The sequence below is a fragment of the Salvelinus namaycush genome, unplaced genomic scaffold (assembly GCF_016432855.1).
Source record: "Salvelinus namaycush isolate Seneca unplaced genomic scaffold, SaNama_1.0 Scaffold528, whole genome shotgun sequence".
NCBI classification, from domain to species: Eukaryota; Metazoa; Chordata; class Actinopteri; order Salmoniformes; family Salmonidae; genus Salvelinus; species Salvelinus namaycush.
In genome coordinates, this window is record NW_024061229.1 from 142,915 (window position 1) to 166,092 (window position 23,178).

A 23,178-nucleotide genomic window follows, 5' to 3' on the forward strand; every position below is an offset into this window, starting at 1 on the left:
AGCCTACCCGCGGGCCAGAGTTTGACACCCATGCTCTAGGTCATGCCAGTAGGCTACAGTAGGTTGTATCTCTCTAGGTCATTAAATTTGGCCCGCGAGACAATACCAAATTACTACTAGAGCTGGCCCGCCGGTATTATACAGCGCATTCACCGCTAATACTACGAATCCCATAATGCTCTGCTGTTGTTTTCGCGCGCCAATCAGGACAGGACCCAGAAACGCCCTCTCCTCTGTGACAGTAGTCATAGCAACATAGACGCTACAACTGTCAGCGCGCTATCCCTTCCCAAAAATGGCGAAAAGAAAGGCAGAAAACAGGAGCTTTCTGGACAAGTGGGAGGCAGAATATCTGTTTACATATGTAAAAGACAAACCTGTTTGTCTTGTTTGTGGAGTCAACGTGGCTGTAAGTAAGGAGTACAACATTAAACGACACCATGAAACGAAACACAATGACAAATACAAGGACCTGGACATGACTCAAAGAAGCCAGAAAGGAGAGGAGATGAAAAGAAGTTTGGTTTCACAACAGAATATGTTCAAAAAAGCCACATCACAAAGTGAGGCTGCTGTAAAGGCTAGTTGTATAGTGGCAGCAGAGATCGCAAAATCAGCCCGGCCCTTTAATGAGGGAGAGTTCGTGAAAAAGTGCATGTTATTATTACTAGCTCCTTTGAACAGTCCTAATGAGATGTTCTATGTATTATAGTTTGTGACCTCGTATGCCCAGAGAAAAAGCAAGCATTTTCAAACGTGAGCCTGAGCAGGAACACAGTAGCTGATTGCACATGTGATCTTGCCACCAATCTGTATGACCAGTTGATGGAAAAGGGAAAAGATTTCGTTGCGTTCTCCCTCGCTGTGGATGAGAGCTGCGACGCATCTGATACTGCTCAGCTGTCAGTCTTCATCCGTGGAGTGGACTCAAATCTGTGTGTTACGGAGGAGCTATTGGGATTCAAATCAATGCATGGCACAACCACAGGAAAGGAAATCTTTGAGGAGGTTTCCAAATGTGTAACTGAAATAAAGCTGCCGTGGGATAAACTCGTTGGATTAACGACAGATGGTGCGCCAGCGATGTGCGGTAAAAAGAGTGGACTGGTGGGCATGGTTCGGGAGAAGATGCGGGAAGAGAACTGTGCAGGTGAGCTAACTGTTTACCACTGCATCATACATCAGGAATCACTGTGTGCCAAAGCCCTAAAGATGGAACATGTTATGACCACAGTAACACAGGTAGTTAACTTTATAAGAGCCAAAGGTCTGAATCACCGCCAGTTTAAATTTTTTCTAGAGGAGTGTGGTTCGGAATACGCAGACGTGCCGTATCACACAGAGGTGAGATGGCTAAGCAGAGGAAAAGTACTGAACAGATGTTTCGAGCTGCGTGAGGAAATATGTCAATTCCTGGAAACCAAAGGGAAGAATACAGCAGAGCTCCGGGAGCAAAATTTTCTGTGTGAGCTGGCCTTTCTCTGTGACATCTCGAGCCATCTCGATGCGCTGAACCTGCAGCTTCAGGGGCGTGGGCGCATCATCACAGACATGTACGCTGCAGTGAGGGCCTTTAAAACTAAACTGTGCCTGTGGGAGAATCAGATGCTGCAAGGAAACCCTTGCCATTTTCCCTGCTGCCAAACCATAAAAGCGCAGATCTCTACCGCCGTGTTCCCATGCGCACAGTTTGCTGAAAAACTCAGTGTTCTCGCCGCTGAGTTTAGCCGGCGATTTGCCGACTTCGATGTCCAAAAAATGTAGGTTTGAACTGCTTAGTAATCCCTTCGCAGTTGATGTGCAAAATGCACCAACCAACATCCAAATGGAGCTGATTGAACTCCAGTGCAACGACACGCTGAAGTCAAAGTATGATGCTGTGGGCGCCGCACAATTTCCACGATTCATCCCTGACACAATGCCTCAGCTCCGCACCCAAGCTGCTCAGATGCTCTCCATGTTCGGCAGCACTTATCTATGCGAGGAACTTATCTCCTCGATGAAGATGACCAAAACAACTCACAGGAGACGTCTGACTGATGAACACCTTCGCTCGATACTGAGGATTTCTTCAGCTCAGAGCCTGAGCCCAGACATTGATGAACTAGCATCCAAGAAGAGATACCAGGTATCTGGCTTGGGCCCATCAGATTAGATCAGTGTGCAATAATTAACGTTTTCTTTGTGCACTTTTTCTTGCTACAAGGCATGGGCTTGAATGGTTGATTAATTTATTATCATTTTATTTGTAAAATGATTAGCCAGTGGAAAAAGTTTATTTTGGTATTTAAATCAGAAGGCTGCAAATAGAAAAGAGGCATACGATTTTTATTTAAATTTTATTTATTTAATAAATGAATGACATTGATGTGTTTTTTTCATTTGAAATTCGATTTTGCATGTCTCCACTATTAAATTATATATTGTATGGTAATAAGCGATGCTTGTTCCATATTCAATGTTAAAGCAAAACTTGTTTGGGTCCATATTAAAAGGTTAATTTGTTCAATGTTGGCCCGCGAATTTGTTCAGGTTTTACATTTTGGCCCACTGGATATTTGAGTTTGACACCCCTGACCTAGAGAGATACAACCTACTGTAGCCTACTGGCATGACCTAGAGAGATACAACCTACTGTAGCCTACTGGCATGACCTAGAGAGATACAACCTACTGTAACCTACTGGCATGACCTAGAGAGATACAACCTACTGTAACCTACTGGCATGACCTAGAGAGATACAACCTACTGTAACCTACTGGCATGACTTAGAGAGATACAACCTACTGTAGCTTACTGGCATGACCTAGAGAGTTACAACCTACTGTAGCCTACTGGCATGACCTAGAGAGATACAACCTACTGTAACCTACTGGCATGACCTAGAGAGATACAACCTACTGTAACCTACTGGCATGACCTAGAGAGATACAACCTACTGTAACCTACTGGCATGACCTAGAGAGATACACCCTACTGTAACCTACTGGCATGACCTAGAGAGATACAACCTACTGTAGCCTACTGGCATGACCTAGAGAGTTACAACCTACTGTAACCTACTGGCATGACCTAGAGAGATACAACCTACTGTAACCTACTGGCATGACCTAGAGAGTTACAACCTACTGTAACCTACTGGCATGACCTAGAGAGATGCAACCTACTGTAACCTACTGGCATGACCTAGAGGGATACAACCTACTGTAGCCTACTGGCATGACCTAGAGGGATACAACCTACTGTAGCCTACTGGCATGACCTAGAGGGATACAACCTACTGTAGCCTACTGGCATGACCTAGAGAGTTACAACCTACTGTAGCCTACTGGCATGACCTAGAGAGATACAACCTACTGTAACCTACTGGCATGACCTAGAGTTACAATCTACTGTAACCTACTGGCATGACCTAGAGAGTTACAACCTACTGTAACCTACTGGCATGACCTAGAGAGATACAACCTACTGTAGCCTACTGGCATGACCTAGAGAGATACAACCTACTGTAGTCTACTGGCATGACCTAGAGAGTTACAACCTACTGTAACCTACTGGCATGACCTAGAGAGATACAACCTACTGTAACCTACTGGCATGACCTAGAGAGTTACAACCTACTGTAACCTACTGGCATGACCTAGAGAGATGCAACCTACTGTAACCTACTGGCATGACCTAGAGGGATACAACCTACTGTAGCCTACTGGCATGACCTAGAGGGATACAACCTACTGTAGCCTACTGGCATGACCTAGAGAGTTACAACCTACTGTAGTCTACTGGCATGACCTAGAGGGATACAACCTACTGTAGCCTACTGGCATGACCTAGAGAGTTACAACCTACTGTAACCTACTGGCATGACCTAGAGAGATACAACCTACTGTAACCTACTGGCATGACCTAGAGAGTTACAACCTACTGTAACCTACTGGCATGACCTAGAGAGATGCAACCTACTGTAACCTACTGGCATGACCTAGAGAGATACAACCTACTGTAACCTACTGGCATGACTTAGAGAGATACACCCTACTGTAACCTACTGGCATGACCTAGAGAGATACAACCTACTGTAGCCTACTGGCATGACCTAGAGAGTTACAACCTACTGTAACCTACTGGCATGACCTAGAGAGATACAACCTACTGTAACCTACTGGCATGACCTAGAAAGCTAAAGTTGTTCAATTCCTGGATTTTAAATGAACATTATCCATAATAAAGATAATTTGTGTCTTCCTATCCACAAGTGGGATCCATCTCCTTTGTCGTTCCTTCTACACCAATAACAGACAACTACTATGGGATCCATCTCCTTTGTCGTTCCTTCTACACCAATAACAGACAACTACTGTGGGATCCATCTCCTTTGTCGTTCCCTCTACACCAATAACAGACAACTACTATGGGTCTCCCAATCACGGCCTGATGTGATGCAGCCTGGATTCGAACCAGGGACTGTAGTGACGCCTCTTGCACTGAGATACAGTGGCTTAGACCGCTGCATCCGTGTGTGTGTTTAACTTTTTAACTGTACTAGAATGCTTAAAAGGCCGCTAAAATTTTAAATATCGGTTATCGGTATCGTTTTTTGGGGCAAGGAAAATATTGGCCAAAAATGATATATCGGTGCATCCCATTCTAAAAATGTTTTTTTTTTTTTTACCCTCATCAATCTACACACAATACCCCATAATGCCATCACAATACCCCATAATGCCATCACAATACCCCATAATGCCATCACAATACCCCATAATGCCAAATCAAAAACAGGTTTAGATTTTTTGCAAATGTATTAAAACGATTCCCCAGGATAACTAGTCTCAGAGTAATGTAAGATGTAAGATCCCAGGATAACTAGTCTCAGAGTAATGTTAGATCCCAGGATAACTAGTCTCAGAGTAATGTAAGATGTAAGATCCCAGGATAACTAGTCTCAGAGTAATGTTAGATCCCAGGATAACTAGTCTCAGAGTAATGTAAGTCTCAGATAGTTTTAACCCATTACAGTCTAAGCCCTGTCTGAGGGGGAGGTTCTTCTAAGCTATATGGAAGTGTTTTAAGGTTTAAACAACATGAAGGGCTTCCCCTGTATTGTACTGTTTTATAAGGTTATACCAAGGATCATTTTGCTATTTGATTTTGAACTGTAAGACCCATGGAAGTATCAACAAAAAATATTTGTCCATACTGCTATAACCCATAGTAACACATTGGATAACATTCACAACATGGAACAACAGTAACCATAGTAACACATTGGATAACATTCACAACATGGAACAACAGTAACCATAGTAACACATTGGATAACATTCACAACATGGAACAACAGTAACCATAGTAACACATTGAATAACATTCACAACATGGAACAACAGTAACCATAGTAGTATTGTTTCTCCCAGAACATCTAAAGGAAGTTTGTTCTGAAGTGTCTGTCTTATATCTAAGAGATGTAAAAAATTATATCTATTTTTTTTACATGTCTTTAAGTCTTTAACCCCCTTTTTGTCACTTGTCTTTCCACATTTTGTTACGTTACAGCCTTATTCTACAATGGATTAAATAAATAAAAATCCTCATCAGTCTACACACAATACCCCGTAATGACAAAGAGAAAATAGGTTTGGAGAAAAAATGTCACATTTATTAAAAATAAAAAACAGAAATACCTTATTTACATAAGTATTCAGACCCTTTGCTATGAGACTTGAAATTGACCTCAGGTGCATACTGTTTCCATTGATCATTGTTGAGATGTTTCTACAACTTGATTGGAGTCCACCTGTGGTAAATTCAATTGATTGACATGATTTGGAAAGGCACGCACCTGTCTGGCTACCACAGCGTTCTGAAGCGATACGCCATCCCATCTGGTTTGGCTTAGTGGGACTATCATTTGTTTTTCAACAGGACAATGACCCAACACACCTCCAGGCTGTGTAAGGGCTATTTGACCAAAAAGGAGAGTGATGGAGTGCTGCACCAGTTGACCTGGCCTTCACAATCACCTGAACTCAACCCAATTGAGATGGTTTGGGCTGAGTTGGACCGCAGAGTGAAGGAAAAGCAGCCAACAAGTGCTCAGCATATTTGGGAACTCCTTCAAGACTGTTGGAAAAGCATTCCAGGTGAAGCTGGTTGAGAGAATGCCAAGTGTGCAAAGCTGTCATCAAGGCTAAGGGTGGCTACTTTGAAAAATATAAAATATATTTTGAATTGTTTACCACTTTTTGTTGGTTACTACATGATTCCATAGTTTTGATGTCTTCTCTTATTCTACAATGTAGATAAAATGTTAAAACAAATAATTATAACCCTTGAATGAGTAGGTGTGTCCACTCGTTTGACTGGTGATGTATATCTCATGAATGTCATGAATGTTTTTACATTCAGTTACATGAAGTCACTTTCCTACCACTTCTTCCATAGTCAAACATGTAAGGAAAGATTTTTTTAAATCAAAGGGGATGCTGTCAAAAATGTATTGAATTCAAATGGATTTACCCAGCCTACAAAGCACTACAGCCACTGTGATGACCAGTTCTGCTCTTTTATTGAGGGATCTAGTCTAGATTAAACTTCATAGGAAGACAGTTTTATCATGTGGAGGTTTCATTTAGGTCTGTGTTAAACGACATACTCTGTGTGTCTTTGCAAGGAGAGAAACCAGACTCTCACTCTGACAGCGGGAAGAGTCCTTCAGGGGAACCAGACCCAGAGACGCCCAAACCAGCGAGACAACACCACTGCTCCCACTGTGAAAATAGTTTTTGCTGGTTAGGGAGCCTAAAACTGCATGAGAGGACACACACAGTAGAAAAGCCTTTCCAATGCTCCCAGTGTAGAAAGAGTTTTGCTGTGTTAGCTAACCTGAAAAGGTACAAGAGAATACACACAGGAGAAAAGCCTTATCACTGTTCCCAATGTGGAATGAGTTTTAATCAGGATGGGGACCTAAAAGCTCATAATTGGAAACACACAGGAGAAAAGCCTTTCCAATGTTCCCAGTGTGAAAAGAGTTTTACCATGTTAACTAACCTGAAAAGGCATGAGAGAATACACACAGGAGAAAAGCATTTTCTGCTCCCAGTGTAAAAATAGATTTTCACAAATGGCGTACCTTAAAGCTCATGAGAGGATACAGAGGAGAAAAGCCTTTCCAATGCTCCCAGTCTGGAAAGGGTTTTACCTGGTCAAGTAGCCTGAAGGAGCATTAGAGGATAAACACGGTAAAAGTCCTACCACTGCTTTCTCTGTGGAAGAACATTCAGAGATCCTGAAATCAAATGAGAGAATAGAAAGGCTGTATTCTGACTTATATTTTTGACTGAGAATTTGTGTTTTTTGTTTGTGCCACATTAAATCATATTGTGTATGATTACACCTGTCTATATAATGTCCAACAGTTGACAATGCATGTCAGAGCAAACACCAAGCAATGAGGTCGAATAAATTGTCCTTAGAGCTCCGAGACAGGATTGTGTCGAGGCACAGATCTGGGGAATGGTACCAAAAAATGTCTGCAACATTGAAAGTCCCCAAGAACACAGTCATTTTTTAATGGAAGAAGTTTGGAAGACTCTTCCTAGAGCTGGCCACCCGGCCAAACTACGCAATCGGGGGAGAAGGGCCTTTGTCAGGGAGGTGACCAAGAACCCGATGGTTACTCTGACAGAGCTCTAGAGTTCCTCTGTTGAGATGGGAGAACCTTCCGGAAGGACAACCATCTCTGCAGCACTCCACCAATCAGACATTTGTGGTAGAGTGGCCAGACGGAAGCCACTCCTCAGTAAAAGGCACCTGACAGCCCGCTTGGAGTTTGCCAAAAAGGCACCTAAAGGACTCTCAGACCATGAGAAACAAGATTCTCTGGTCTGATGAAACCAAGATTGAACTCTTTGGCCTGAATGCCTTTTGGAAACCTCCAAGCTGGCTATCATGTGCCTTTTATTAAGGTATATACATATAGGTATATATATATATATATATATAGTCTGTTCAACCTCTCTTTCGTATCGTCCGAGATTCCTAAATATTGTAAAGCTGCCATGGTCATCCCCCTCTTCAAAGGGGGAGACACTCCAGACCCAAACCTACAGACCTATATCCATCCTGCCCTGCCTTTCTAAGGTCTTCGAAAGCCAAGTTAACAAACAGATTACCGACCATTTCGAATCCCACCGTACCTTCTCCGCTATGCAATCTGGTTTCATAGCTGGTCATGGGTGCACGTCAGCCACGCTCAAGGTACTAAACGATATCATAACCGCCATCGATAAAAGACAGTACTGTGCAGCCGTCTTCATCGACCTGGCCAAGGCTTTCGACTCTGTCAATCACTGTATTCTTATCAGCAGACTCAACAGCCGATAAGAACAACCTATCAATCAACAACCGATCGCTGCCCACACCCGCCCGACTAGCATCACTACTCTGCACGGTTCTTTCTTAGAATATGTGGACAACTATAAATTTCTCGGTGTCTGGCTAGACTGTAAACTCTCCTTCCAGACTAATATTAAGCATTTCCAATCCAAAATTAAATCTAGAATTGGCTTCCTATTTCGCAACAAAGCCTCCTTCACTCACACTGCCAAACACACCCTCGTAAAACTGACTATCCTACCGATCCTTGACTTCGGCGATTTCAATTTCAAAATAGCCTCCAACACTCTACACAGCAAACTGGATGCAGTCTATCACAGTGCCACCCGTTTTGTCACCAAAGCCCCATATACCACTGCTCTCGTCGGCTGGCCCTCGCTACATATTCGTCGCCAAACCCACTGGCTCCAGGTCATCTATAAGTCTTTGCTAGGCTGCCTTAACTCAGATCACTGGTCACCATAGCAACACCCACCCATTGCACGCACTCCAGGAAGTATATCTCACTGATCATCCACAAAACCAACACCTACTTTGGCCACCTTTCCTTCCAGTTCTCTGCTGCCAATGACTGGAACGAAGTGCAAAAATTGCTGAAGTTGGAGACTTATATCTCCCTCACTAACTTTAAGCATCAGCTATCTGAGCAGCTTACCGATCGCTGCAGCTGTACACAGCCCATCTGTAAATAGCTCATACAACTGCCTACCTCATCCCCATGTTTTATTAACTTTTTTTGCTCTTTTGCACACCAGTAATTCTACTTGCACATCATCATCTGCACATCTATCACTCCAGTGTTAATTTACTAAATTGTAATTACTTTGCTACTAAGGCCTATTTATTGCCTTACCTCCTTACTCCATTTGCAAACACTGTATATAGATTTTTCTATTGTGTTATTGACTGTACGTTTGTTTATCCCACGTTTAACTCTGTTGTTTTTGTCTCACTGCTTTGCTTTATCTTGGTAGGTCACAGTTGTAAATGAGAAATTGTTCTCGACTGGCCGACCTGGTTAAATAAAGGTGAAATACAAAGAAATCTCAACTTTATTAGCAACACCCAAATGTATACTGTCATTAACGCGGTTCTTCAATAATTACACATAATTCTTAATACTGTAGCACACATTTATATTAAGCAGAACATTCAAACGAGCCTTACAATTATAATCCAAAGTAGTGTGAAATGTACTCATAAGCAACCTGGAAATAGAGGTTACTCCCCTGAGTTTTTCCCCATTCACATTCAGAATACATTGTGAAAAACTAAAAGCTTTGCTCACCATTTTTGCTCCAGGCAGATATACTACATCCATAACTTGTGGTTTCCTCATTACCAGATATACTACATCCATTACTATCGGTTTCCTCATTAGCAGAGAGATGTTTATGCAATCAAATTGTGTGCGCATCGCCCTCGTGCCGCAATTTTATTAAACACAGAAAGGGCCCTATATTGGACACCAAAAGTCGTCTGGCACACTGCTTAGAGTTTCAACAACATGAATAACTTATTTCTACTCTACAATCATCGATGTTACTACTAAAATATGACTAATCTTGCTCATTTTGAGACAATTGTCAAATAATTTTAACATTCATTACAGACGTCAATTGTTGTACAACATCATGGCTACGCTGTTGGCATCACCTTTTACAGTGGATTTCCACTGTTGTTGACCTTTAATCATCTGACTTTGTTGTTCGCACAGGAGAGATACGGGACTATCGTGGATCCTCTGGGGAGCCTCAACAACCTCATGATGCTGACGAGGCAGAGAAGAGTCTCTCCAGATCAGAACGCCTCAATAAACACCTGCAGAGATCCACAGGGAAGAGAACTCACTGCTGCTCTGACTGTGGGAAGAGTTTTTGTCAATCTAGTGATCTGAAATTCACCAGAGAACACACACAGGAGAGAAACCTTATAGTTGTAGTCAATGTGGGAAGAGTTTTACTACATCTAGCAATCTGACTATACACCAGAGAACACACACAGGAGAGAAATCTTATAGCTGTGATGAATGTGGGAAGAGTTTTACTACTTCTGGCTATCTGACAGTGCACCAGAGAACACACACAGGAGAGAAACCATATAGCTGTGATCAATGTGGGAAGAGTTTTAGTCAATCTAGCAATCTGACTAAACACCAGAGAACACACACAGGAGAGACACCATATAGCTGTGATCAATGTGGGAAGAGTTTTAGTCAATCTGGAGAACTGACAGTGCACCAGAGAATACACACAGGAGAGAAACCGTTTAGCTGTGATCAATGTGGGAAGAGTTTTTCTTCTTCTGGCTATCTAACTATACACCAGAGAACACACACAGGAGAGAAACCTTATAGCTGTGGTCAATGTGGGAAGAGATTCGCCTCATCAGTAAAACTTAAAATACATCAAAGACATCACACAAGAGAGAAACCATATGGCTGTGCACAATGTGGAAAGAGTTTTTTTACATCTAGCCATCTGACTGCACATCAGAGAACACACACAGGAGAGAAACCATATAGCTGTGATCAATGTGGGAAGAGTTTTGTTCGATCTGACCAGCTCACAGTGCACCAGAGAATACACACAGGAGAGAAACCGTTTAGCTGTGATCAATGTGGGAAGAGTTTTACTACATCTGGCTCTCTGACTTTACACCAGAGAATACACACAGGAGAGAAATCTTATAGCTGTGGTCAATGTGGGAAGAGTTTTGTTCGATCTGGAGATCTGACAGTGCACCAGAGAATACACACAGGAGAGAAACAGTTTAGCTGTGATCAATGTGGGAAGAGTTTTGTTCGATCTGGCCATCTGACAGTGCACCAGAGAACACACACAGGAGAGAAGCCTCTTAGCTGTGACCAGAGATAATCTGATAAAAGATCTCTGATCAAATATCAGAAAATGTATATATGAAGGAGTTGTGTCATGATATCAATGAATTAATGTCACAATGTAGAATGTTTTAACATTGTAGTAGGAGTGTTTTAATGTCTCAATGTAGAATGTTTTAATATATAGTATATAAATATACTCTGCAGTCAGTCAGTCAGAATGTCACAATGTAGAACCCTAAACATTTGCCCCCTTATCAATTGATTTCAACATGATATGGATATTAGGCTCATTGGGGGAAATCCAGGCTCTGAATTGAAAGAGTACTATTTATGTGATTCAACACAGTGACTAACAAAAAAAGAGTTGTCCTCTAACCAGTGATGTACACATTATTCCCAGAATCAACTGATTTCAACATAATATCGATGAGTGATGACAAATAAGTGTTGTGTTCCTTTGTTTAGCGACCCCTAAATTTAAATGCATCACTCCAATATGTAGCTGACTGTCTTCTGCAGGTTGTCCTCTAACCAGTGAGCTAAAATATATCTCCCTTTTCCATGTTTTTTAGTTGTGTTAGTTTCAACAGCACATACAACCTGATTTCCCCCATAATCGATATCAGTGATTTATTGCTACTTGTCAAAACAACAGTGTTTCTAGTGCTTGTGCAGTTTATAAGGAGCTTGTTTTAAAAAAAGACAATTATTGTGGCAGATGTTTGTGTATATACCACATGTTAGGTTTTCAATTTATCCCAAACTGTTTCTGCATATTGGTTATTGATTTGGACACGTTAAAACTATGTTTTGACATTGGGCTATCCCACTTAGCAAAATGTAATTGAAAAGCCGTTGAAAATAATACTATGCAATCAAATATTTCATATAACATTTAGTAATGAAAATTATTCATGCAACCAACTGATAATTTTTTTGTACAATTATATTGACATTGTTGCCCTGTTTTTAGAAAATCAAGGGTCATTCTCACATGTGCCAAACCAAATGTACTAGAGCATGACATTGGGGACTGGGCCCCGATCCAACAACATGCCTATCGAGTGAACTCTGAAAAGAGAGAGAAGCTCCGCAGTGAGGTGGAAAGTTACTACGGATATTGCAGGAGTTTCCTCTTGAAATCAGACATGTCTGTGGTGAGAACAACCTGGGGCCTGTTGCACAAAAGTAGAATTAAGACATCCGGGATAAATGACTCAGCTGAGCTCAATGAAGCCAAAACATGTGCGTCCAGGCTTAATTGGTTGCACAAAGACCAAGCCAGGATGAGCAGACACGGATTCATTAAGCCAGGTGAAACCAATCCTGGATAGGTGCGCGCTCACGGCTCACTCAAATAGACCCCGCCACAGATCACAGATTAACTGATTTACCATGGCAACTAGAGCCGCGTACTTTTCCCCGTCGGAAGCACAAATCCTCATGGAGGCATACGAGGAGGTAAAAGATATAATTAAGAAGAAAGGCAACACCGCCACAGTGATAAAGCAAAGAGAAAAAGCGTGGCAAAGTATTGCAGACCGCCTGAATGCGTAAGTAGTGCACAATTACACAGTCACCGCTCCGCTGAAACATCACAATTACAATTCAAATATTTAATTCACATCTCCAAAAATGCAGTTGTACTGTAATTATGAAACGGTTAAATTTTTAATTGAAATGCACTGCAGATATGAGTGAAATTGTGTAAAGTAACTCCATCACACTGTATAAAGCTATGATACATTTTTTGATATTTTTACTGAAAACAAGACAAAAATACCAAGTAATTTTTTGCAGTGTGACTCCATTAAATGTGTGTGTGTGTGTAGATTCAACATGAACGGGCCAAAACGGACATGGCAGCAGGTCAAAATCAAATACAAGAACATTCTGCAGAATGGTATGGTCCCTGACTAATATTTAACAAAGCACAAGCATATATTGTACCCAGAAGGTGCCTGCTCACACATTGTCTGTACTGTTTTAGCAGTGAAAAAGAATACCCACAGACAAGGCACGGGTGGTGGGTCACCAAAGGCTGACCTTACCCCAGCAGAGGACATGGCCTTGGAGCTAAATAAAGGCAGGCCCGTCTTAGAGGGGATCCCTGGGGGGAAAGAGACGAGCATAGGTTCCTCCCAAGATGCCACCCGCTTCATTCAAGGTATGTCCTTCCATCTCTACATGGGATACAACCACATTCATATTGAATCAATTTGGACTGTCTGACTTTGGTTTACCTATTGCCTTGCAGTGTCTGGCAGCACTGTGTTCCTGTTAGAGCCACCAGCACAAGCACCAGACGATGCTGATCCAGTGAGTACTCCATCAAAGGCATACTGTAGGCCTGGCATGTCTTGTCTACTAGCTTCAATATGAATCCGATTAAATGTGATAGGGTGAAGGCCCCAGTGCAGCAGCAACAGCACATGATGAAGACGATGATGAGGAGGAGACCATCTCTCTGGATTCCAGAAGGCATGAGGTATCATGTTAAGACTGTGAAAGTACTATTTACTCTACAATGGTGAGGAGTCCTCATCAAAATCAAAAAATCGAATTTCTTTTACAGGACCCAGATGCTATACAGTGGGAAAACCAGCCTGGAAACATAGTGCGTATTAATAAAAGGACACCACATCCTGCCAAATTCCAGCTGCGCTAATTGTATTGTGTTCACAGAGCTCACAAGCTATCAGAAAGTTGTATGGCAACCACCTCCGGCGCCAAATAGAACTGGCAGACATAGACATTCAGTACAAGAAGAAAAAGATGGAAAATCTTGCACTGGAGTCCGAAATAAAAAAGAGGACAATTAGGAAACTGGACCTTGAAATAAAAAAACTTGAGAGGGAGGTGAGATATGCCTTCAATGTACACTGTATGCTAACTGTAACACAAATGTATTAATCATTATTTTTCTTTCCTCCCCCAGCTCCAAGAAGATGACACAGCTCAAAATAAAAATTAGGTATATTCTCGTAAAGTCAAGTGAGCCATGACATATGAGCTCTTATTGTGAGCACACAGGACGGTGGCATCTTTCTAAGGTTTTTTTTATTTTCCCAGCAATCAGTACAACCAAGTCATCGTTATAAGGCATCGCCCTCTTTTGCCCACCCCCCCAGCACCAGGTGTGGCCACTAGCCTATATGAAGGCCCAAAATTGTGTGTTCCTTTCTGCTCTGACAATGGCATGCCCATTCGTGCGAGATGTGGTGGATGAAGAAGCACTTGTGCTGAGGAGAGCCTTCAGGCGAGAAAGGGTCTTCAGGGACCGGTTGGACCCACTGGCCTTCCCTGATGACCATCTATATGAAAGATACAGGTTTTCTGCAGATGGCATCAGGTATCTATGCAGACTACTGGGTCCCAGGATTAAGCACCACACTGCACGGAGCCATGCACTGAGTGTGGAGCAAATGGTTTGTGTGGCCTTGCGCTTTTTTGCTAGTGGAGCCTTCCTGTACTCAGTGGGGGATGCAGAACAGCTGAACAAGGCCACAATTTGCCGCACAATAAGGAGTGTGTGTCTGGCTATCAAAGCATTAGCAGATGTCTTCATCTCCTTCCCTGGCCACAGAAGACTCTGTGACATCAAAGAGGAGTTCTATAGGATTGCAGGTAAGAGGATCTACAAATTACAGGACAACTGTTAACACATAGTAGGATACTCATTACTTTGTGTGACAGGTTTCCCCAATGTCATTGGTGCAGTGGACTGCACACACATAAGGATAAAAGCCCCCTCAGGTGCCCATGAGGCCGATTTTGTGAATAGGAAATCCTTTCACAGCATTAATGTTCAGGTGAACATAACTTTTTGATATTGTCCATTGACGAACACTCTGCATTGCCAGTGATGTGCATTGATTGGTGTAATATTCCTCATCTTATGATTTCAGATGGTCTGCAATGCTGACTGTGTGATCAGCAATGTTGTGGCAAAATGGCCTGGCTCAGTCCATGACTCCAGACTCTTTCGGGCCTCTGAAATCTATCAGTGCCTATCACAAGGTAAGCCACACAACCCCTATTTATAACCATCATGGCTGTGTCAAGAATATCACTGTGTTTATGAGGTAGTAATGATGAGATTTTGTGTTGACAGGTGAATTCTCTGGTGTGTTGCTGGGAGACAGGGGGTATGGCTGCCAGCCTTTTCTCCTGACACCTTTCACAGACCCCCAGGAAGCACAGCAGGCCTACAACCATGCCCATGCCAGGACCAGGGCCAGAGTTGAAATGACCTTTGGCCTCCTGAAGGCACGCTTTCACTGCCTTCACAAATTAAGGGTCAGCCCTGTTAGGGCATGTGATATTACTGTGGCTTGTGCTGTCCTCCACAATGTGGCCTGCCTGAGGAAGGAGAGGGCCCCCAGAGTGCCACCAGCCATGGACTGGGACAATCCGGCAATCTTCCCTGATGACGACAGTGGTCGGCTGCTGAGGGACCAATATGTGTTGAATTATTTTAGTTAGTATGTGTGCTTTCAATTTTGGTTAAATATGTCCTGCGGTGGCAGAGGAATTTGGTTTTTTTTGGGTTCGTTTTTTTACGAATTTGGCCTCTTATGATGTTTGTGCGGTATACTGTGTGTAATACAAGGCTGCAGGGAGGCTACTGCATCCATTCATTTGTCTGTTCAGTTGATGTGTATGGATTTGTCCTGCATTTATTTTAGTGTGCAGACATGCAGGGTGTGTTATATACAGACCTTTGAATGTGTATGTATCATTTTGTATAATATGCTTGGATTCTGTGCTTTCCATCTTGTAGAGTCACTGTGACTTCAGTTTCGAAAGGAGCTGATGGTTTACCTGCTTTGTTTTGTCCTTATTCAATAAAGGAACATAATGTTACACATTGTGTTTTTATATTCATATGGAATGTGTATTTGTTTATATGACAGAGTACTAGGGCCACACAGAAGAAAAAGGATAAAGTCATAAATTTATGAGGCTGGTTCTTTCTGCAGAAAAGCTACATATTGTTTTGATACTTATGACAATGTGATACTTAATATTCTGGCACATCAGCATGTCTTTGTTTATGAAACCATACTGAAGTACAATTTCACGAAATGCCCCACATCTGTCATTTTAACAACTGTCCTCCTTTAAAACAACTGGTTACAATATTATTACTTGTGTTTTTTTCCCCTCTGTGGCCCTAATATTCTATCATTTTATATATAGCCTTATAGTCTATGGGAAACTGTAAATTATCTAATGATAGCAACATCATCTAAAAATTATTTTTTATCCAAAATCATTGAAATTAATGATCACAAACGTTTAAATAATGACAGTGGGTCTACTTATATGTGATAACAATGTATAGTGAGCAGTGAAATAACTATTGGTTTCCATTTGTGGTGACTGCTGACTGACATTAGGGATGAGATTAAATAGATCCTGGAATTTAGCCTGGTCTGGAGCAGGCTAGCTCCACAGAATAAATCTCCATGGTAATTTATACCATAACATATCCTCCTGCCCCCTATCCATCTTTAGTGCAACCGGATTACGGATCAATTGAGCCAGGATCACCAAGATATCCTGGCTTAATCCCTTATCCTAGTTTTGTGCAACAGGCCCCTGGTTGCTGATTGTCTCAAGGGGGGCAGTCAAAATGTTTTGCGTTTTGCGTTTAGCCAGGGCATTGCCATGGATCACAGTTTATTTTTACTGCACGTTTTTACGTATTGGAGATGAGTTTTGTTTGGGCTCGTTCCAAGGGGACGAGAGTTCTAGAAGCTGGTGAGTTCTAGAAGCTATAGAAAGAAAAATCTTTGTGGGAATAATAAAAAATAAATATTGTTTGTAATTGTTGTTGCCAGTAGACAGACACCATGTTTATATTGGTGAAGGTGAAGCATTGTAGTTGATTATAATGTGAAATGGAAGTTGTTTTCTGTTGTTAGTGAGCATTCTCTTAAGGTGTTAGTTAGTCTTTCGTTTTTCCATTTATGTTTTGAGGTTGGACTTTAGCACGTATAGCTAGTTAGCACGTAGGACGCACTGATTGGTTTCACCTTGTTAGTTAGTATGTGTTACACCTGTGCTGGCTTGTCCATCTCGTTAGTGGGAAGGTGTTTCACCTGAGCCGGTCCAGTTTCTATTTAAGAGTGTCTGGCCCAGTGCTCCAGTTGTCTTGATAGATGTGGAGAGTCAACACCTTTAGTTGCTCCACCTTTTTGGTTTGCGTCCTGTCTTTAAGTTTGGTGTGTGTTTTTCTTTTGTTTGCCTCTTCTTGGGCAGATTTAGTGGGTCTCATGGTGGGTGTCTTTTAGGTCCCAGTTGTTGTTACTAGTCAACTTTCAGTGGACACCCCCATAGTGTCTTTGAGAACCCCTCCTAAAAAACAAGCTTATATTTTGGGTTGGATATTGCATCCAATTAGTGTTTTAATCAATGGCATTTCCATAGAATGCTCATTTGTCTTTCAGTTGTTAATCTTCTGTTTTTTTATCCTGTTATGTTTGTGTACTAAATATTTCTGGTTATTTTCATTGTTTTCTCCTGTGAAGCCATTGTGTTGCATCCATGTCTGAAATGTGCTGTATAAATAAAGCTTGATTTGATTTTAACAAATGAACCCAATGACTGACCTATCAACAGACTCTTGATCCATCTTAGTATGAAAATCAGTATCAATCCCACTTTTCAAGCCTGCTGAAGGCGTGGTGGAGTGGTAAACACCACCCCCGGCTCTACCAGGGGCTTGAGGTGGTCTCCCACAGCTCTGCTTATGTCATGTTCTGTGGCCTTGCTGTTCCATTTCTTGCCTGCCCCTGTAACACAGAAAGAAACACATTTAATCATATTATATAAAACACTCAAAGTAATGGATATGGAGCATCTATGGCCTCAGTTACACCTGGCACCTAAATGTGACTTCTGTCATCTGATCACTCCAAGCTGCATTCGGTTCAGATCTACCAGGATGGGCCTTTGACATAGTCTGGATGCAGTCAGGCCACTGAATATAAATAAGCAATGTGAAGAGATGGGGTGAATGAGTGGGGAAAAGTACATTTGACACAAATTACCTTCATAATATCAAAGAACAAATGTGTGTGCCTGAGGGGAAATTAACTTTCATACAGCCAAAAGGGGTGAGAAATTACACCAATACAATTTGCACTAACGTAAATAAACATAGATGATGGAACATATTCCTTTTTGCTTATGTGATGAACCACTAAGGGGACAAAAATATTTACCATCTAAACCATGTGTGACCTCTCACCTCTCTGGCTGTAGAAGTGTTCTTCCTAACCAGTCCCTCAGCAGCTCTCTGACTGAGCTCCACCCTCACTGGGTCTTCAGAGGAGAGGAAGGCTGAGGAGGGATGGAAGGATGAATGGATCAGTCAGTCAATAAAGTGTAGAGCTGCTGTCTGTGCTCTGACAAAATCACTATTTTAGTAGTTCATTAAAGTAAATAAGGCTTTATGACTGATGTATACTAACTATCAATCACTTAGATCATGTATTTTCAGGTAGCGATACATATTTGGGACGTCCCTAGCCCGTTTAAGTTGACATTTAAAATGGTTAAGTTAGGGGTTAAGGTTAGGGTTTAGTGTAGGGATGTCTCAAGAATCCCTAGAGAATACCCTAGAGTTAACTTGTTGTCTGAAAATAAAATGTACATTTTCCTCACCTGCGTCCAGTCAGCAGATGGACTAGATGCCGCTTAGGCCGCTCATTGTGACTCCGTCAAGAATTCAGCAAGGCAAGTTTGTATGAAGGTCTGGTTATTAAATGGGTACATAGTTCAATAGTAATATCCTCTAAAACGCTCTGGGGACAAACTTTGCTGCCCTGTTTCCAGTTGTCCACATGGCTGGGAGAACCTGTTCAAGTAAGTAAATAGATTTTGGAAATGTAAAGAAACAACGATGTATTATTAGCTAACTAGCTACAGTGTAGGCTAACTCTAATGAGCTGCTAAATGAGCTAGCTAGTTGGCTAGCAAATACTGTATAGATAGATAGATAGCTAAGTGAATTAAATATCATCAGCTGTCTAACTTCATATTAGCTACCTATCTTGATGTATTTATCACTGTAAAAAACAAACTCCAAATGCATTTGTAGGTAGCTAGCTAACAGCCATGGAGGGTGAAAGGATAGCAGCCCCTACTGTCAGTGAGAGAGGAGGCTATTCTGGATAGGGCAGGTACTTTTGTGTAGTTCCTGTCCCTAGAAGTGAGGACGGAGATAATAGTAACATAATATTCAGTGTGGTGTAATTTGACTATAATGAAGTGTGTTTCTTGTGAGGTTTTCTGTCCTCAGATAAAGAGCGCTATGAAGCCAGTCTACATATGAAGAGGTCCCAATGAAGAGCAGTGGTTCTCAGTCCTGGGGACTCAAAGAGGCACATTGTTGTTTTTGCCTCAGCACTGCACAGCTGATTCAAATGATCAACTCATCATCAAGCTTCAAGTGGTATTTATGTATTCATTTGTGATGCCATCCTTGATATGATCCTGTTAATGTCACATGCTACACATGTACATATGTGTGCCCATGCATCTATCAATCCAATGTTATCATGATTTGTTATCAGGGATATTATACTTTAGTAATCCACAATGACCTGTTGATGTAAAAGTCTAATAATGACATTGTCTTCCATATTCCTACAGATACCTTGTAACTGGAGATTTCTTCAAAACGATTGCCTACAGTTACCGTGTAGGGCACAGCAAGGTTGGGTGACCAGGGTCATCTGGGACTGCCTCCTGGAGGAATTCAGATGTGTGAAGGCTACCTGTGTCCTGCGTAACTTCATGAGGATGGACACGAGGACCAGGAGGGGATCTGCAGCTCGCCCCCGGGGCCCAGAGGAGGAGTCTGCTGCTCTGCAGGATGTTTCAAGGATGGGGGCCAACAACGCAGCAAGAGAGGCAATCCGTGTGCAGGAGATCTTCACCTCCTACTTCTTCAAAGAGGGTGCTGTTCCCTGGCAACACCATAGACTACACTATGCTCAACCAAAGACTCTTTTAAGAGGGTGCTGTTCCTTGGCAACACCATAGACTACACTATGCACAACCAAAGGCTCTTTTAAGAGGGTGCTGTTCCTTGGCAACACCATAGACTACACTATGCACAACCAAAGGCTCTTTTAAGATCCATTCACATTGCAATAAGATTATTCTTCCATTTACTTAGCTATGTCAACTTCAGATATTCAATTCATAGTTTCTCTCCCTTTGATTTCTACTTCTCAGGTGAGGGTGCTGTTTAGGTAAGGGTGTGATGTCTGTGCAAAAACAAAACAGGCTGTTTTATATTACTAATATTGAAAAAATGTAGAACAATTAGACACCCTATAACCCACACCTACACACTCATGTATCAATCTGATTGATGGATTGTGTTGTGCAGTAAGCAGGCTCAGGTGTATAACTGTGGCTCCTTCCCCCTTCAAAGAATAGGCAAGAGGGCCAACCATGGAGAATAGTAAGACACTTCATTATTTCTATAACTACGCTATATTGTTTGTCCTTGTGTGTCCGTTCATGTTTTTCACCATAAAGTACTCTGCAGCCACTTAGTGTGGTGTGGACACCAGGTGAGGCCACACACAGATTCCTGTTGAACACTGTGGCTTTAACTACCTTATTTTCTCAATAACAGTCTCTCTCCTTCACTTCATCCCTCTCTCCCCTTCTCCCTAAATCCTCTAGGTTATATCAGCTGTGTCGGTGAACCACTCCTGCATCTGAACTGGCTACATCGAGGCACAGCATGGTCAGAGGTGAGAGGTCACTTGGTCGGGTCAACAGGAAGTAAAGAGATGTTATTGTACAGAGATGCAGTGCTTGAAGTCAATACAGTATTATTAAAGAGATGCTTTACATTGAAATACAGAGATGCAGTAGTCCCAGAGTTAATGATCCCAGGTCAGTTTATATTATACAGGAAGTATTATTAAAGAGAGGCTTTACATTGAAATACAGACAGAGATGCAGTAGTCCCAGAGTTAATGATCCAAAGTCAGGTTTGTTAATCATCAATCAGGAGGTGAAACAATGTCAGAATAAAAAAAATAAAAACACAAGGCTTAAACATGCTCTCTCTCTCCATCTGTCTCTCGTCTGCAGATATGTTTTGATGTGAGAGGATGCCAACCCCTAGTCCCATCATCGCCACCTCACCTGCGTTTAAGATAACCTTTGTGCCGACTAGAGACACTTATGTAATTGTGATGAACTGAGAGAATATTTATGTAGCACTGTGATTCATTAATCATGTGCTGCCTTCCCTGCTCCTATCTGCTTACCTCTTTCCCTTTCTGTCTTTTACACCTCTCTCGCCACCTCCTCTTTCTTCCTCTGTTTTTATAATGCACAACAGATGTGCATTGAAGTACAGATTGAACTTGTATTTACAACACTTGGATAATGAGCTTTTCAATCAAGCGTTTCACATTCTCTACTGGTTGAAATGAAGTGTAATTTGATGAAATACTCCACCTATCCTGCGTTTATCAGATCATGCAGATGAAGGGCATTAGAGTTGAGATGAACCGGTGTTGGAGTATTTACATGATGCATAGGAAGTGTAGTGTTCTGTTTTTAACATTATATTTCTGTATATATGAATTAACTAGTTAAATCCTGTTTCTAGTCTATTAGTTACAATGTGTAACCATTGATGTCCAGGACCAAGATTGGTAAACATTGTTGAAGTGTATAATTGTAATACATCCATGCAGCCACAGCGTCTTTCAAAGACTGGAATTTGATTCTCCTGGTATTGGATATGACTCAAAAATAATCTCAAAGACATTCATACCTAAACTGCACCTTTATTTGCCAAGGTAGAGTACATGATCAGTGGAATATATTAAATGTACAGGCTACAATGTGGGGATCTCATGCATGGTAATAACTACATGTATACAATAACTACTTGCATTCTTGGCACAACATGATATATATTCTACTCAATCCATAGGCTTCATTAATGTCATTCAGACTGTTTGAAGTTGATACAACTGGCTATGATAGCTGAGGTTCATAGCTAGGTTCTTAACTAATATGTATACCAAACGTTTGGGTCCATACACAGATCGGCTAGATAGCTAGCTACACATCCATGGGCATACAGGGATTTTAATAATCCACTGCACAATAAGCAAGAACATAGCTAGCTACGTTATTTCATCTATCTGCCATGGTAAATATCAGCAAGGAAAGCTTACAAAATTGTACATTACATTTGCAGTAAATTCTTCAGCTAGCTAGATTCTTTACATCCACTGTTACACAAAACGAAAGCCTGGTTTGATGGTTGTTTCAGGAGTCCCTAAAACAACCAGAATTACAATGTCATACTCATGTCACAACACCCATAAAGCTAGTCAGCTAGCTGGCTAAATCACGATTTTCGTAAATTAATTTTATGTTAAATGCATAATCGTTTGTCTCTACATGAACTAACATTCCTGTCAACTGTACATGTTTTTGCATAATTTTTTATGACGTTATAATCCCTTACAGTTGCTTCCATCCTAGTATTTCTGTTCGCCATCTTTGATTCAGATCAGTTCTGTGTAGGGGTTCCCCTCTCTCCTAGTATTTCTGTCCGCCATCTTTGATTCAGTTTAGTTCTGTGTAGGGTTTCCCCTCTCTCCTAGTATTTCTATCCTCCATCTTTGATTCAGTTCAGTTCTGTGTAGACGTACCCCTCTCTCCTAGTATTTCTGTCCGCCATCTTTGCTGAAGAAAGTCGAACAGTCACTAGCGCAGCAGCAGCCGCCCCGGTCCTAGTGCAGGCCGGTAAGATGTTTAAGATGCGATGGAATGGTTGACGAAATAAGAAATCACAGAAAAAATATATTGACTGATATTGATTTATTTAGGGGGGGCTAATTAATATTTAGGACTAGCTAATTCCCTGAATCCTA

General features: G+C 41.6%; 1 protein-coding gene and 1 pseudogene across 1 annotated transcript; both read left to right on the plus strand.

Annotated features, from left to right (window-relative positions):
* The first annotated feature begins 295 nt into the window (after positions 1 to 295).
* On the plus strand, positions 296 to 2,309 carry LOC120041755 (annotated as a pseudogene).
* Positions 2,310 to 14,436: 12,127 nt separating this feature from the next.
* On the plus strand, positions 14,437 to 16,010 carry LOC120041756 (putative nuclease HARBI1). Its single transcript, XM_038986618.1, has 5 exons — positions 14,437 to 14,594; positions 14,700 to 14,770; positions 15,008 to 15,054; positions 15,151 to 15,262; positions 15,357 to 16,010. Exons 1-5 carry the CDS (start codon positions 14,437 to 14,439, stop codon positions 15,725 to 15,727), a joined length of 759 nt encoding a protein of 252 aa, XP_038842546.1. The 3' UTR covers positions 15,728 to 16,010.
* Positions 16,011 to 23,178: the final 7,168 nt, after the last annotated feature.

What these genes read in the sequence shown, in the direction of transcription:
- LOC120041756 (XM_038986618.1), top strand. Translation starts at nt 14,437, where the DNA reads ATGGCATGCCCATTCGTGCGAGATGTGGTGGATGAAGAAGCACTTGTG. An exon ending in TTCACAGCATTAATGTTCAG is followed by an intron (nt 15,055 to 15,150) that starts GTGAACATAACT and finishes TTATGATTTCAG; the next exon opens with ATGGTCTGCAATGCTGACTG. An exon ending in CTATCAGTGCCTATCACAAG is followed by an intron (nt 15,263 to 15,356) that starts GTAAGCCACACA and finishes TTGTGTTGACAG; the next exon opens with GTGAATTCTCTGGTGTGTTG.